General features: G+C 32.8%; 2 protein-coding genes across 4 annotated transcripts; one reads left to right on the top strand and one right to left on the bottom strand.

Moving 5' to 3' along the window:
* Positions 1-484: 484 nt before the first annotated feature.
* Positions 485-4,622, bottom strand: LOC107913344 (probable pectin methylesterase CGR3). Its single transcript, XM_016841900.2, has 7 exons — positions 4,464-4,622; positions 4,143-4,309; positions 3,998-4,037; positions 3,848-3,883; positions 1,821-2,195; positions 1,241-1,296; positions 485-783 (listed from the first exon to the last, which is right to left on the bottom strand). The coding sequence occupies exons 2-7, from the start codon at positions 4,263-4,265 to the stop codon at positions 631-633; spliced, it is 783 nt and encodes a 260-aa protein (XP_016697389.1). The 5' UTR covers positions 4,266-4,309; positions 4,464-4,622; the 3' UTR covers positions 485-630.
* A 3,786-nt stretch (positions 4,623-8,408) lies between these two features.
* LOC107913343 (uncharacterized) lies at positions 8,409-12,816 on the top strand. Of its 3 annotated transcripts, none has more exons than XM_041104019.1 (7): positions 8,415-8,728; positions 8,917-9,030; positions 9,271-9,349; positions 9,461-9,557; positions 9,770-9,821; positions 10,839-10,924; positions 12,575-12,816. In XM_041104019.1, exons 2-7 carry the CDS (start codon positions 9,022-9,024, stop codon positions 12,651-12,653), a joined length of 402 nt encoding a protein of 133 aa, XP_040959953.1. In that variant the 5' UTR covers positions 8,415-8,728; positions 8,917-9,021; the 3' UTR covers positions 12,654-12,816. The 3 variants fall into 3 exon arrangements, 1 of the variants encoding a protein (XP_040959953.1); XR_005920412.1 differs by having other exon boundaries at positions 8,419-8,728; positions 8,917-9,186; XR_001688485.2 differs by having other exon boundaries at positions 8,409-8,728; positions 8,917-9,186; positions 9,461-9,821.
* Positions 12,817-16,444: the final 3,628 nt, after the last annotated feature.

Raw genomic sequence — 16,444 nt, 5'->3', positions numbered from 1 at the left:
GGGTTTGGGTAAAAATATAGGCCCAAAATATGAGCTTGGGCAAAAAAATGAGGCCCATTTAGAAAACAGGCCGAGCCTCGAGCACCACTTTTTTGGCCCGGGCCCGGCCCGAATATAATAAATATATATTTTTTATTTTTAAAAATATTTTAAAATACTTTTTTTAATTTTCTAAAATTTTTTTGGTGTTTATTTAAAAAATGGGCCGGGTCTGGGCTTAGGAATTTTTTTCCGGGCCAGGCTTGAACAAAATTTTAGGCCCATATTTTAGGCCGGGCCAGGCCCGGGCCTAGGACTCGGGCCAAAATTTTTTATGGGCTAACCCAAACCCGGCCCGACCCATGAGCACCTCTAGTTCAGAGTTTTTTTTTTTTTTAAAGCATGAGAAGACGAAGAAATATTGAGATTAAAACAGGTGCAACCCCCAGTGCAAAATAAGAATAAAAAAAAAAAAAAAAAAACAATGTATGTGTGAATTCATGTATCTGTGAATTTTCCATCAATTAAATTAATAAATATAAAGTTTGTAATGTTAAGGGCCACAACAATAGTGATATCTCTTTTTACCCAACATGAATGACAGATAGAAGAAATTAATGAAAATTTGATCTTGATGAAATTTCTCTTGTATCACTGATATGGCTTTAGGTGGAACACTTGACAAGCTGGATGGTATGATCCCTTTGATGCAGCCTGCTCAAACTTCTTAATGGCACCTTCGTTTTCTTCTAAACTATTCTGGAGGAAAAACCGAACCCACCACGATGAACCCCGCATTTTAGCCTTCACAAATGAAACAGCTATATCAATGCTAAAGCCAACTTGGCACAATAATGTTACTGCTAAGAGATAATTCAGAAACAAGGACCACAACTGGAACTAAGTGAAATATGACATCTTTGCTCCTAGACTTTACACAAAAACGTCATCCCTCGCTAATTTAGTGAATGATATATGCAACCAAAGTCCAGACTTTTGGGCCTTTTTCTTGCTTAACATTTAGACCACTTAAAGTTCCGACTAATGACAATAAAATCTCATCAATACCTTGATCTGCTAAACTCTTGATTAAAGCCCCAATGAACAACCAACAGGAATATGATAATATCAATATAAAAAATACATGATTAACTGAAACAAAAATGCTGTATGACAATTTCCAATGAAAGTTATAAGATATGCTATGGCCACTTTCAATTCCAAATCTCATTGTTATAATAAGGAGCAGATAGAGACTGACCGGTCGCCCAAATTTGGATAATTCTGCCACTTTAGCTCTCTGATTACCAGGGTAACCTGAAAAAGAATATGAAATCAATTAAAATTTTTAACTCAAATAAACCACAATGCGTCAAATATATCAAGAAAAGCTTTGAAGAATCCCCCAGGATGACAAAGAAAACAATGAATATATGCACCATATCCATCTAAAAATCACTCATGGCTGCACCTATAGCCTCTAGGAAACCATTCTGAATGGTAATGTTGCTTCAGACTGGTAACCGTCTGCATCTATTTATCATAATAATTCATGCATATTTAGAACTAGCAGGTTTTAGGTGTCTGACAAGTACTCCGACAGGCATGGCAAAAAAAGGGACCAGAGAAAGAAAAACATTTTTTTAACTTATTAACTTTCTTTGGAAGGCCATGGTGTTTGATTATTCATCGTTAGATGTCATTAGTGAAGTTACATCAGAAAAAAAGAACAATTCATCTATGACACAATTATCTTTACAAGTAGATATCATTATAGAATCAATTTCTCTGCCTGTTTAACTCATATTTTATAATTTGTACTTGAAAGTGTAAGAGATTACCTGTAAAAACAACTAGACCATCAGAGGCCACCCTTGTCAACTCAGGTAGAGTCTTGTTCAGGTATCTTGGAGACAAGTAATCAAGGGCATCTGATACAATTACAAGCGAAAATGACTTTGGCCTATATGGAAGAGGAAACTTGATATCTGCCACCCGTACAATTCCTTTGTGCACAAGACTCTTGCAGGTTGCCTCAGCATCCTCTATGTCATATGGTTCCACACCCCAGGCTTCAGTTTCCTCCTCTTTCAAAAGTTTATATACCACTGAACAGGTATCAGGGCCTACATGCAAAACCTTGTGCATGCTGTCACCATATGCCTTCTTTAAAAAAGGTATTACCCTCTGAACTTCTACTGAACATGAATAGTCGCCTACAAAATCACAAGCAATTAATTGATATTTGGAATGTTATTCTTAATGAAAATACACTTTTCAAAACCTGGGAATTCCATTATAATCACACATGAATGTTACACTAATCAGAACACATGGAAACTATTTCTCCTTTATATAACTGCCACTGGTATACTTTTTTATTCCTGGGGCCAGAATTGAATGAAACAATGGAGAAACTACGCCTTAGGGTGTTACCTCTAAGCATCACTCAAGAAAAAGGTCATGGCACAAGTACCAAATGAATGAACGCCTGAATACAATAAGATTCAGAAACAAGACCTCTAAGATCAAATCTGTTCCCAAAATACAATCGCTGTTGAATTTAGTAATCTTACACACAGGCTAAGGCTTCCTTTGGAAATCCATCATAGCTCCAGGACAGTGAGTTTGAGAACCTTTTTGGTGCAATAGCACAATTGCTATCCCTTTGGATAGCACACCTCCGGTGCAATTAACTTACGTGGAATCCAATGCAAAACCAAATTTTCACTGGTTTAAAAGTGTTCAGTGAAACCCACTTGGGAGCTACTTCCATTTTTATCCCTCTTTCTTTTGTCTTTTGTATTTATAATTTTGTAATTTCATTTTTATTACTTTATCTTTATGGTATTTTAAAATTAAAATTTCATTTATAATTTATCATTTAAAACTTGATATTAATTTTATTATTTAATAAATTATTTGAATAATATTTATTAAAGGAATTATTAATTTAAATATATTCTTTATTTGTTTTCATAACTATCGTTAATTTTATTTTTAAAATATTTAGTTTAATTTTAGTAATTTTTAATTACTATTAGCTTTTTCAGAAAATGTTACAAAGTCCATTTTATATCAATTTAATTTAATATCACTAATAGTCACACATGTCTCACCACTAATTTTAATCTCATTACTACAATATTTAATCTCACCACTACAATAACCAATCGCACCTCCACTGTCGTTTTTAATCTCACTAAAGCCAATCTCACTGCTCATCTAGATGCACCTTAAAATAACTTAAGGTCTCCAATTCGTTAAGGTTGCATCATACAACTTGAAGTTGGGAGAATAGATACAGATTTCAAATTTAGAACAAATTGCATAATAAAATACATGAAACCATAAGCTTAATAATTAGTTTCAAATGCATATGAAAATATAGGTTTACTAAATCTTAACCAACTTTAACTAAATGTCTATTTTTATCCTTGATTTATGAGAAAAAATATCAAATTCAAAACTACTCACAAACATAGCATTAGTATCCAAAATTAAGGATGTTGTTTAATTAAACTGGTACATAACAAAGTCAATATGAATGATAGGTTAAACAACCACATTTCTATAGCATGGGGGATTAATCACAAACTACTGCTTACTTGGATGAATAAATAAAATCTATCCAAAAAAGGAAACATAGCATTAGTTTCCAGTTCATTACTGCACTCATCATTAACATTCAAATTAGTAGGAAACACTCGTTAATTGTGAAAGTTAAACGTTGATTAAAGATGTACTATAAAGAAATGGACTAAAAAGTACTAAAGGGAACCGGACCCTAAAACACTCACACGGAAACCAGTAACTTCACAATCGTAAGTTAATTTAATTGTGAAAATCAAACTAAAATAAAATTTACCTCCGATCCGACTAACTGCTTCGCCTCGGAATTTGCCTATATTCCCCCGAAGAGACGTAACGGTTAATTAATTGAACAAATAAGATTAGCGCATTGAATAACAAAGCAAGTAAATCTAAACAAGAAATAGCAGTAAAAATGTAAGGATACCTGAGCCACTATATACATAGCCAATAAGAAGGATAGCGCCCTGAAAGTTCAATTTTACCACCGAAGTTAATTTCCTTCGCTAAAAGCAACAAAATTAGAAATAAAATTAAATAAAGAGGGAGAAAAAAGAGAGAGAGAGAAATACCACAAGGACAAGACCGATTGGCAAAATGGGAGAAGATCGGGGTTTGGAATGTAGGGCACCAGCGAGAGAAAAGCTTCCGCTGTCGACAAAGCGGCGCATGGGATTAGCTTGCCTCCTTGACATGGTTGCTTGCTTACTATCGTTCTAAATCTTGCCTGTTATTTACACTGTAACAAGAAAACAAGATATTTACACAAAATTCCAGCTTCATGGGAAGAAGAAACATCAATGGCAAACAATCAAAACGAGAAAATCAGATCCAAAGCATGAGAAAGCTTTGAATATGAGATAAAGAGAGAAAAGACAGAGGGCAATGTTCACCTTTGATATGAAGAAATGAGAAAGGGGCATTTGGATTTGGGATCTTAGATCTGTGATTGTCAGCCTGTTTTTTTTTTGGCCTTTCTTTTCGCTTCTTTTTCCCTTGCAAACACTACTCAGTAGGAATTATGAAAGCAGCTCAAAATTCGCTATTTATTTGTTTTTGCATTTTTTTAAATAACTTATATAGGGTAAAATACCAAAAAAAAATCATATTTTTTTAAAATTTATCGAAATGGGCCCGGTATTTTATTATTTACCGGAATCGGTCATTTTTCCCGAAATCGCGTCCACGTCAGCGCGATGTCAGGGGACGTGTCAGAACATTGCGTCCACGTAAGCGCGCTTTGCTTACGTGGACACAAATCGCGCCTACGAGGACGCGATTTGCTGACGTGGATGAACAGTTCATATTTTTTAGCTTGAAAAACTTTGAAATGCCATAACTTTTGGCTCGGTTGTCCGATTGAGACAATTTTTTTTTGATTTCGAATAATTTTTCGCGATCTACGCGCTGACAAACAGCCAAAGGCGGTTTGCCACAGTTTTCATCGAAAAAGATCCTTTTTTGGCCCTAAATTTCAATTTTTTCGGTTTAAAATTGAATTTTGAAACATTCAAATCATTATTTTCCTTATTTATTTGAATTAAACACCGGATTTTTTTTACAGAATTATTGTATTATTTTTTCTGATTTGACACGTGTATGGAATAGGTCCGATAAATCGTTAGAACGTAAGTAATATAATTAAGATAATAACAGTATTTCTATAATATGTCAATTAATTAGTTTAGCTTAGTTGGTTAAGATGCTTGCATTTTTCCCTTAGTACCTTGGTTCAAATCTTGTTGGTAACTGTACAAACCCAACAATGCCCGGGCCCAACTAAACCTAGAATGGCCCAACACCTAACCCTAGCCCGCTAGCCCAAAGCAGAAACCACTGCAGAAACCCTAGGCTGTTAGCAGCAAGTTCAGCGCCGCAATGGCCTCACCAATGCCGCGCCCCTCGCTCCCGCACTTTGCGCGTCAATCTCACACAACGCGCCATCGCGAATCTCGCACCTTCCTCACAAGCACGTACCTGCAACAAGCGAAAGAGAATAGCAAAAGATCCAGCCAACAAAGAGAAACAGAAGGGATTTCTTTAGATTTTGGTTTCATTTTTTCCCATTTTCGGCTATTTAAAAGGCCATTTAGAAATCTGTAAGGAGAAAAAAAATACACAAGAAAATCGAAAAAATACAGAGAGAATACTGTAAATTGAAGGAAAAACAGTGAAATAAAATCAAAAAAGGTGAATTTCATCTTAGTTTTTTTTTTATTTCTTTGTTTGTTTTATTTATTTTCTGAATTTTTGTATATTAAACAAAAAAATAAAAAGGTAATATCACCTTCAAGGATACGCCGTTGAAACCCGAGCCTGCTTCGCCTGAATCGGGACTGGAATGGCCGGGATTTGAATCGGTAGGTTGGTTGAGAACGGCGGCGGCGTGGAGAAGGGGTTGAAAACCCTAGCAGAGCTTTTGGCTTTCTTTTTTTTCGTTTTTTTTTCTTTCCTTTATGCTACAAATGAAATTTTAAAAAAAATTGTTTTAAATTGTATTAGCAAAACGGCGCCGTTTAGGTGGCCATACCCGCGCGGTGACCCAACCCGAAGGGGAGGATCCGCGCGCTCTGGCGTCACATGGTCTATTTGCGCAATTGGCCCTTCCTTTTTTGCAACGCTTTTCAATTAAATCCTTTTTACTTATTTTAGAAATTGGGCCGCATATTTTATTTTTGTTTCAATTGGGTCCCCCGTTGCGCTGCGTTTTGGAAGGATGGGATAATTCCCCTTTTGGTCCTCCGTTGTCGCGCGCGCGTTCAAGTGGGTCCTTTCTTTTTAAATTTATTCTAAATCTGCCCCATTTTTTCGTTTTTAATTCAATTTAATCCATTTTAGTTTCTTATCATAATTATGCTATACCCTTATTTTATTTTATTTTATTTATTGTTATTATTATTAACATTATTATTGTTATTATTTCATTCATACATACTCATATTTTATGTATAACATACATACATGCATGCATGCATGCATTTCGTTCGCACATTTTTAAAATTTCTTTTTTATAGTTTTTATTTTTCTTTCACATGCTCATATTTTATACATACTTACACATTCTTTATTTTGTAAATATATATGTATATATAATTTTATATTTTTATTTTATTGATTCACATGTACATATTTTTTTATATTTTATTTATTATTATTTTATCTTCACCGCTCCCACATTTAAAATACACATACATTTTCTATAATATATTTATGTACACATTTTTCTTTAAAATCATTGTAAATATTTTTTATCATTTTATATATACATATTGTACATATATACATAAGCATTTAAATGTGCACATATTTTCATGGTTTACCTACATATATATACTTATACATTTTTTATTTCTGAAAATATATACACATATGCATATCTTTATACTTTTATTTTATTTTTACAATTTACATATACATTTTAAATTAAAGTGTTTGTTCCATGTTGTACCTTAACCCTTTTTAGCATCCATTTTAAAAATATATATTTTGATTTTCTCAAAGTATTTAAATCATCCTATTTTATAAATTCCAAGATATTTGGCATTCATGATTCTCGTGAAAGATCGTGTCCTAACTTACTGGATCACGATTATTTTTCGATGAATTTAGAGAGCCAAGTATTTGTTTTGCAATAAATTCACAAATTTCAAATGAAGCTTATTCTCGGGGATTCAAAATGTTGGGTCCTAACTTACTGGTCCTGATATTTTTGACTTCTCGAAATAAGAATTTTCAAGAACAAAAGGCAATATTCGGGTATTTTGAAGATTTAAAAACATTGTGCCCCAACTCACTAGGTGTGGTGTTTTATTTCTTTGAAATAAGAATTGTCTTATTATTTTAATCCATTCGTGAAATAAAAAAGTTTCATTTTAAAATTTTTTCAAATTTTCGACACCAAGGCATTAAAAAAATCAATTTGGTACCAATTTTGGGCGTTACGAGGGTGCTAATCCTTCCTCGTGCGTAACTGACTCCCGAACCTGTTTTCTCAAATTTCGCAGACCAAAATTATTTTTAAGGTGGGTCGATCACACTTTAATAAAGGATCGGTGGCGACTCCAGTTTTGTTTTTTAAAGTCGATAACCAAAATTTTTGTTTTCAAAAAAGCGGTTTCGACAGTAACAATTTTGAATCTTTTTTGTACTTGTTGCTATTGATGTAATATTGAAGAGTTAATTGATTAAAAAAATAAATACAAGTACAAAAAGATTCAAAATTTATTTTTTCAAAATACCAAAAAAGCCCTATATTTTTAAAATTAATCGAAATGGGCCCGGTATTTATTTTTTTGATCATTGGATACTGTTACGCGCGGGCCAAAATCGCGTCCACTTCAGAGCGAGCCCTGACATCGCGCTGTCGTGGACGCGATTTTCCGGAAAAAGTACCATTCCGGTAAATAATTAAAAAATGGGCCCATTTCGGTAATTTTTGAAAAAAAGGGCTTTTATTGGTAAATTGCCCACTTATATTATCCTAAAAAAAATCATTTCTATATCATCCTTTTTTAAACACAAAAATTTATTATACATACATTTATATATAAACTTCTCTCTAACTCAATTAAATTTTAATTAAATTATTTATGAAATAAGTAGCTAATAAGATTGAAAAAAAAGAGCATATTGACAATTAAAATAAAGATTATGCATTCGGTTGTTTTATTTTTATTTTTTTGAAATAGAATGGTTGGGATTTTATTAAAATAGGAGCGTATAAAGATAGGCCCAACAAAACATAACAAAAATTGCAACCCAAAATAAATAAGACTAACCCAATGAATAGACTAAACATAAAGGAAATTAGTTCTGATAGAAGAAAAGAAAATCGACAAGGCATTAAAATTAACATAAATGATCCCAACCACCCAAACAGATTGTTCAATTCCAAAGCATCTGAAAAGCAAAACCTTTCAGCAACCTATCAGAGTATTATCCCATCAATCCTATCAATCTGCTTCAATAATATACTGGAAGGTGTTCTTTCAAAAACCATTGCGCCTTTTTAAAATCTTGGCACTCTTTCATCTAAAAAGCCCCAAAAATTCCTTTTCTAATTATTTCCTTCCTCTGTTCCAAAACGGGGAACCAATATCAAATGTGGCTTGTACGATGTGGTTATCGCCGATCTACTTCAACAGCATCAAGTGCATAGGTAGGAACATCGCCCACAAGATAAGTTACTTCATTTCTTTTAAGATCCCTTGTAGCCAAAGCATGAGTAGCACCGTTTATATGCTTTTGTACATGATGGAAAACACATTTTTGGAAAAACACACATGACTTGCGGATATTATGAATATATGCTCCAATTACTGATTGTTCCCTTTTATTTTCTTTCAGATTACGAATCACGTACAAGCAATCTCCTTCGACTTCTACATTTAGAAAACCCATTTGAGCTCTTGTCAAAACCTTCTAGAAGCAAGCTATCACCTCTGCTGCAAAATGGTGAAGGTATGTTGGCATGCAAAACAGTTTTTGAACAGAGAATACTACCTATGTCATTTCTAATAATAATCCCAAAACAAGATCTATTATCTTCCTTGCAAAATCTTGTATCAAAATTTATTTTGACAAAAGGGTTCTGAGACACCTTCAACACACCAACAGGTACGATTAGCTCTGCAGTTTTGCTCTTATCCTCCATAATTTCACCCAAATACTTCTTGATGAAATATATTGTCTCCCTTGCAGTCGCACTTTGCCCTTCATGTACCAATTTGTTACGTGCAATCTAGATTGCCCACAACCCACAGCAAAACAATCGACAAAGGTACATGGAACTATTTTCAAAAAAAATGTTTACCCATTCTGCCATTTGAGTCATATGCATCTGCGTACATTGTGTGAACCCTAACTGTTGCCAAATCTCCTTTGTGTGCAGACATTCTTGAAAAACATGTTCAACTATTTCCACACCATTGTGGCAGCGAGGACAGTTCGCAGAGTTCATCAACCCCCTATAGTATAAGTTTGCATAAGTAGGCACAAAGTTGTTCATAATCCTCCATGTTGTAATTTTTATTTTGGAGGGTAGATCAATATTCCAAAGCCTTTTGTATAAGTTGGAGTAGGGGTAGAAATTTCCATCAGTAGAAATTCCATAATGGTTATGTATTAACCATTTATAAGCACTTCAGACCGTATATTCCCCCATAGCTTCACCACTCTAACCGTGAACATCCTTCTGTAGAACAAGGGGTAAAGGAATGGCTAGAATCTATCGAGCATTATCAACAGCAGAGGTAGAATTGATTAAATCCTCCTTCTAATTATTTGTTTGCTGATCTATTAAATCTGCCTGTAACAGCTCGATTTTGACCCTATTCAGAAAAAGTGGTTTTGGGACCACAAATCTGAGTCAGAAAAATATTTTAAAAATATTTTTAGTGTTTATAGTATGTGAATTTTAGTGTGTGAAAATTTCATATAAAAATTTGATTGTTTGAGTGCTCAATTTGATAAAAAGGGCTTAATCGTGTAAAATGAAAACTTAGGGATCTAATTTAAAAGCATCTATTTGTTGATGTCTTATTAATTAGGAGGCTTAAAAGTGAAATAAACCTACTATATAGATAGTGGATGGTTATGGACAAGACTAACCTTAATGTTTAAATATATATTATTTAGTAAATAAGGTTAGTAAGGTAAATAGCTTATTATTACATTATATGTAATTAAAAATACATGAAATTTAAACTAGCTATCATCTTCTTCCATGGTCGAATATTAACAAAAGAAAAGAAAGAAAAACCAAGCTAGGTTTCAGCACAAAACAAACTTGATTAAGGTATGATTTTGTTTCGGTTTTTGATAATTTTTACTTTTTTGAGATCGTTGCTCTGTGTACTACAAGACCCATGCTTTAATTTTTGAATTTGATGTTGATTCTGTGATATGCCATTGATGAATGCTTGAGATTTGTAATATTTGATGATGAAATATGGAAGATATGTGGAAGATTAACATGTTTTGTCTTTGAGTTTTTGGTGAAATTGAGTAATTAGGGCTAAATTGTGAAATTAAATTTTTGAGGGACTAAAATGTGAAATAAATTAAATGTGTGGACTTGTATGAGCATTAGGGATATTCGGCCCTTATATAATGTGGGCAAATTTTGTGTATTTTGTGTTTTATGCAATAGGGATTAAATTGCAAAAAGTGTAAATGTCAGGGGCAAAATAGTAATTTTCCCATTTATGTGCTTTTGGACTAAATTGAATGTAATTATATTTAAACTAGCTCATTTTGAATATATTTAGATCAAGAACCGAAGAAATCAGAGTTGGATCGGGGAAAAGCTAAAGTTGTCAATTAATAGTCCGATTTTGACTTTTCACCGTCCAAGGTAAGTCTATTAGCTATTAAATGTTATTAAATTAATATATATACATGTATATGTATTGTATTTTTGCAGAACTATAATTTAAAGTATATCTATTTAATATATTTAAAGAATGAATGATTTATATATGTGTGTGTGTGTATTTCTAATGTTTGAACATATAAGTTTATACTTATATAAATTTTTGCAAACAGTTAAAGTATGAAAAATATATAAGCATATATATTTATAAATGTTCTTGATCATGATTGAAGTATGAGAGTTTTGTATGTATATACAAGATTCAAGTTCATGTATGTATATTCATGTATAAATTATTGATTTAATCAAAAGTTTGAATAAAATAAATATATATGAAAGGGTCGAATGAATTATAAGTATATACATGGCAAACTTTTGGATTTGATTTATAATATGTATGTTTTAAATATATATAATAAATTCGATTAAGCATGTAAATATACATCCGTATGTTTTTTTTGTATTGAATTTAGATATGTTATTATTTAAATGTGTGAGGTTTGATTATGCATTATACATGTATAAATTCTTGTTATGAAATTAAGTATGAATTTACATAAGTACATGATAAATTCGAATATGTATATATATATAAGTACAGGTATAATTTCTTGTATTGAAATTAGGTATGGAATTATATATTGATATATATGGTCGAATGTATATGTATATATATGTTTAGGATTTGCATTGAATCAAAAGTATGAAATTGTTAGCTTAGATTATTTTAATATGTTCAAATGTGAAATGTATATTATTTAAGTATAATAGAAGTTAAATATTATGATAGTAGTAGTTGAATCTATAGTAGAAAGATATATTTATATATAAATGTATTCGGTTAAATCATTGAATTATCAAGTTTGGAATTGGTGATTGAACTTTATATAACCATGTGTATCAATGATATAAGTTATGAATTTTAAGCTAAATCTTTATGCATGGACTTTGTATACAAATATAGTTCGAAAATGAATTATATCTGATGTGAATTGCATATTCAGGCTCAGCGCCCAGCAGGTATATTGCCAGTGAATCAATTCAGGTTTAAAACCTAGCAGGCTAAGTGCCGGTGAATCTGTTTTAATTAAGTGATTATATACATTGGGTATATATGTATATGATTTGGTTATTTGTATTGAATAAATATATGAACATCTGTTTCTATGTTTTTGATGAGCATATAAAAGCTCGAATCTTTGTGTTTGGTGAGTATATATATATATTGGTTATCATGAAATTGTTGGATATATATATGTATGCATTCGGCATATGTGAATTATAAGTATATATATATGTGCATTCAGCACATGTGGTTGATAAGTATAATTATTTGCTTTTGGCATATGTATTTGAATAATATATATATGCATTCAAAGAAGTGCAAGTGATAAGTACACTAGTAATAAAATATGAAATTAATGAGAATGTTAATAACATGGTTATATGCATATAACGTATATACATATGTTCGTTTATATGTATTAGTTAAATATAAATTCTTTTAGATATCAACAAAATGACTTAAGATATTAGTGTTTGAACAGTAATTATATTGGATATTTGTGATCTTAACAATTTTACTAAGCTATAAAAGCTTACTTTGTTTGTTTACGTCTCTCTGTTTTATAGATTTAAAGAGCAAGTTTCAGGCTCGGGGATCGTCAGCAAGATCATCACTCTATCTACAGTCTCGGTATTAAATGTTTAAATTTTTAACTTATGGCATGTATAGACTGGATAATATTTTGAAAGTCGTACTTGATGTACAATATATGTAGTTAATAGCCATACGAATATGGCTTATTTTCTTATAGTTTAACTGGATTCAAATCTTATGTTATGTTTAAAATGAGCAAAGTAGAATTTATATATTATACTTATTTTAATATTAGACTTTGCTTATTATATTTAATAATAATTTTCTAAATATTATTAAACTATACCGGATATCTGTTTTGAGTTATGTTTGATTAGTAATGCCTCTTAACCCCAAATTCAGTGACGGATACGGGGTAGGGGTGCTACACTTCCACTTTTTAAATAGAATCATCTTGTATAGGATTTTGAATTCATTGATTTTGATTTCCAAGTATCCATGCATCTGCCCTCACCGAGACTTCAGTACCCAAACCAATTCTTCAGCACATTTCAGCCTCCAAAATGCCCTTGGTGGCCCATATGCTTCTCCAAGTATAGGAAGGTAGTTGTCCTAAACTAGACTCCATAAAATTAGTATTTGGAAAATATTTTGCTTTTAGAATACGTGCTAATAATGAATCTGGATAACTAAGCAACCTCCATCCTTGTTTGGCAAGTAGGGCTAAATTAAATTGAGATAAAGAGAAAAAACCTAGGACACTGTAACTTTTCAATTCACATAATCAGTTCCATGTACAACAATGAATACCACGTTTATTACTAATTCGACGCAACCAAAATTAACTAATATTGCTTTCTAATTTATAACAAAACGTTTTTGGTAATAAAAAAACATAACATAGAATAGGTAGGGAGAGCTTGGAGGACTGATTTTTATAAATACCTCTTTGCCTTCCTCTGAGAGATGTCGAATACTCCATTCAGAAATTTTTGCTCGCACCCTGTCCTTGAGACTATGAAAAGCTTTTCTTTTACCACCTTTGACATTGTTTGGTAGGCCTAAATACTTCTCTAGTACAGTAGAAATCCGTATGTTTATCATTTAGGAAGCCACTTTCTTACTCGCGTTTGTAGTGTTTGAGCTAAAAAAAGCTATGAATTTCTCAAAATTGATGCACTGCCCAGAAATGTCTTCATACTCCCTTAAGATTCATTTTAGAACATTATCACCCGCACGTGTCACTTCCCCAAATAGTAAGCAATCGTCTGCAAACATTAAGTTAGTAATCTGTGGCCCCCTTCTACAAACCTTCACAACCCTATCAATCCTTCCTGATTTGCAAGTTTCATTAGCATAAAAAGCCTTTTTTCTGTAAAACAAGAATAAATAAGGACTCAAAAGGTCACCTTGTTTCAATCCCTTTTTCGGTTTAAAAATTCCACCAGCCTGCCCATTAAGAATAACAGAATAGGATATCGAGTTAATACATCTCATTATGAAATTCACGTAAGAATCGGCAAAACCCACTACTCTCACCATTAGCTCAATGAAAGGCCATTCTACTAGATCGTAGGCTTTGCTCATATCAAGCTTCAAAGTCATCTGCCATTTCCTTCCAATTCTCTTGTTTTTAAGCATATGAAGTACCTCATAGGTTAGAAGAACATTATCTGTAATGAGATGCCCAAGTACAAAGGCACTTTGCACCTCATCTATACACGATTGCAACATCTTTTGCAAATGATTTGCTGTTGTTTTTGCAATAATCTTGTAAAGCATCGTACAAAGGCTAATTGGCCTAAAATTTTTCAAGTTGGTGGGGCTGCCAATCTTCGGTATCAAAACAATATTCATCTTATTAATGACTTCCATCAATGATCCTTTATTAAGAATATCTGATAGCACTAGAAAGAACATAGGTTTTCCCCCTACTTATTGGTTAAATTGTTCCCATTTAGTTATCCTTAGCATACATTTTAGTATTTTTAGTTTAGTAAATTGCATTAATGTCACTGCATGGGTTAATTCCAGATTACGTCCAGAATTATTTCCGCACCTGACAAATGTTTGCAATGTCGCTACATGGGTTAATTCCAGATTGCGTTCAAAATTGTCGCCGCACCTGACAGCTGTCTAGATAAGAACCAAAATTGTGTGAGCTGTCCAGTCTGGTACAACCAACTTGTACGAACAAGGACAGAATAATTTTAAGGAAATGACACATGTACTGTGGGGGAGGACATAAAAGGTGGACATGAGAAGAAAAATGGCATTTTTGAATTTTTTTTCTCTCTATCATCTGACCTTGGAGCTTACGGCCATGGAAACTTAAACCTCTCACGGGTGAGCCAACGTAAAAACCAGATGCAGACTAACTCCTGACGAGGAGACCTAAGTGCGCGACAAGATGGAATAAAGAGATTCATTCGAGTTGTCTAGGGATAGTATTCTCCATTCGATTCTTTCTTATTTCTTTCTAAATGCTAGTGATTGCTCTCTAATTTCTGATTGTATGGAACTACTGATGAATTCTTGGTGAATTTTTTTCTTATTTAATCTTGCTTTTATTATTTAATCTTGGGGCTTGAATGTTTTTTAACACGGAAGTGTTATTGTAGTCACTAACACTGGAAAGTGCAGTGACAGTTTAAGCTAACAAGCATTACAATGGATGTTGAGTAAGGATTAGAGGAATTTAGTCCACTTATTCTTAATAGTGCCATACTGCCATCATCGAAAGGTGAGGTTAATATGCATGGTTAAGTCTGAGATTAAATAGAAGAGTAACACTGAGTAAGATATACATTGAATTTTATTACATCGACAATCACCTATACTTTTATACCTTGTGAGCACTTAGTATTCTACTGAAGATTCATGTTAGGGATCTCAGTTTATCATTATCATATTTTATTTCATTGTTCTCAAGTTATTGCATCGGCAACTATCCTAACAATTTATCTCATTATTATCAAGTTATTGCACCGATATTAATAGACAAAAGACACTCATCCCTGTGAGATCGATATCCAACAGACTCACATCTGTCTATTATAATTGCATCGACAGTTTACACTTGCACATTATTGCTGTAACGTTAAACAACCGATCAATATCTAAGCAAAAATTGTTGACCTATCCCCTAATAATGTGCCAATGATTCTGATAAAAGAGCGCAAGGAAGCCATTCTCCCCCGAAGACTTTGTTGGGCCTATAAACTTAAGAGCCTTTTGAACCTCCTCCATTTTGAACTCTACTGTCAACCCGTTATTCATTTCAACGGTAACACGCCTATTAACACCAAATAGTAAATGGGTTGTGTCACCGGTACCCTTAGAGGAGAATAAATCATTAAAATAATTCCTGGCCACTCTCTCTATATCAACAGAATGAGAAACAATGCGCCGATCAACATCTTGTAAGCCTCTAATTTTATTGAAATGATGCCTATTAGAAGTAAATTTATGGGATAAAAAATGTGTTTTTGTCACCTGATTTTAACCAATTGGCCTTAGCTCTCTACTCCCAAAAGCATTCTTCTTTTTTCACTTCAAAGTTAAAATCTATTTTGGCATTGATAATCTCAGCCAACACCTCATCAGTTTGATCCTTTTGATTTAATTCCTCAAGACGTTGACTCAACCTCTTTGTTAAGGCACTCTATTTATACCAAATTGTATTTGCCCACTTTTAAAGGCACATCATAGCAGATCTTAATTTTTTTTGATAAAGGCACAACATGTAACGTCCACAATCTTTAAATTTCGACCTCACACGATTCCTCCATACACCACCAAGATTCAAACTTACAAGACCTTCGGCGATGCGCCGACTCTTCTTGATAAGTTCTAATTAGCAATAGGCAATGGTCAGAAAATGAGTGAGGAAGATACCTCAA

Source organism: Gossypium hirsutum, chromosome D11 (assembly GCF_007990345.1).
Source record: "Gossypium hirsutum isolate 1008001.06 chromosome D11, Gossypium_hirsutum_v2.1, whole genome shotgun sequence".
NCBI lineage: Eukaryota > Viridiplantae > Streptophyta > Magnoliopsida > Malvales > Malvaceae > Gossypium > Gossypium hirsutum.
This window is presented reverse-complemented; position numbering and strand designations above follow the sequence as displayed.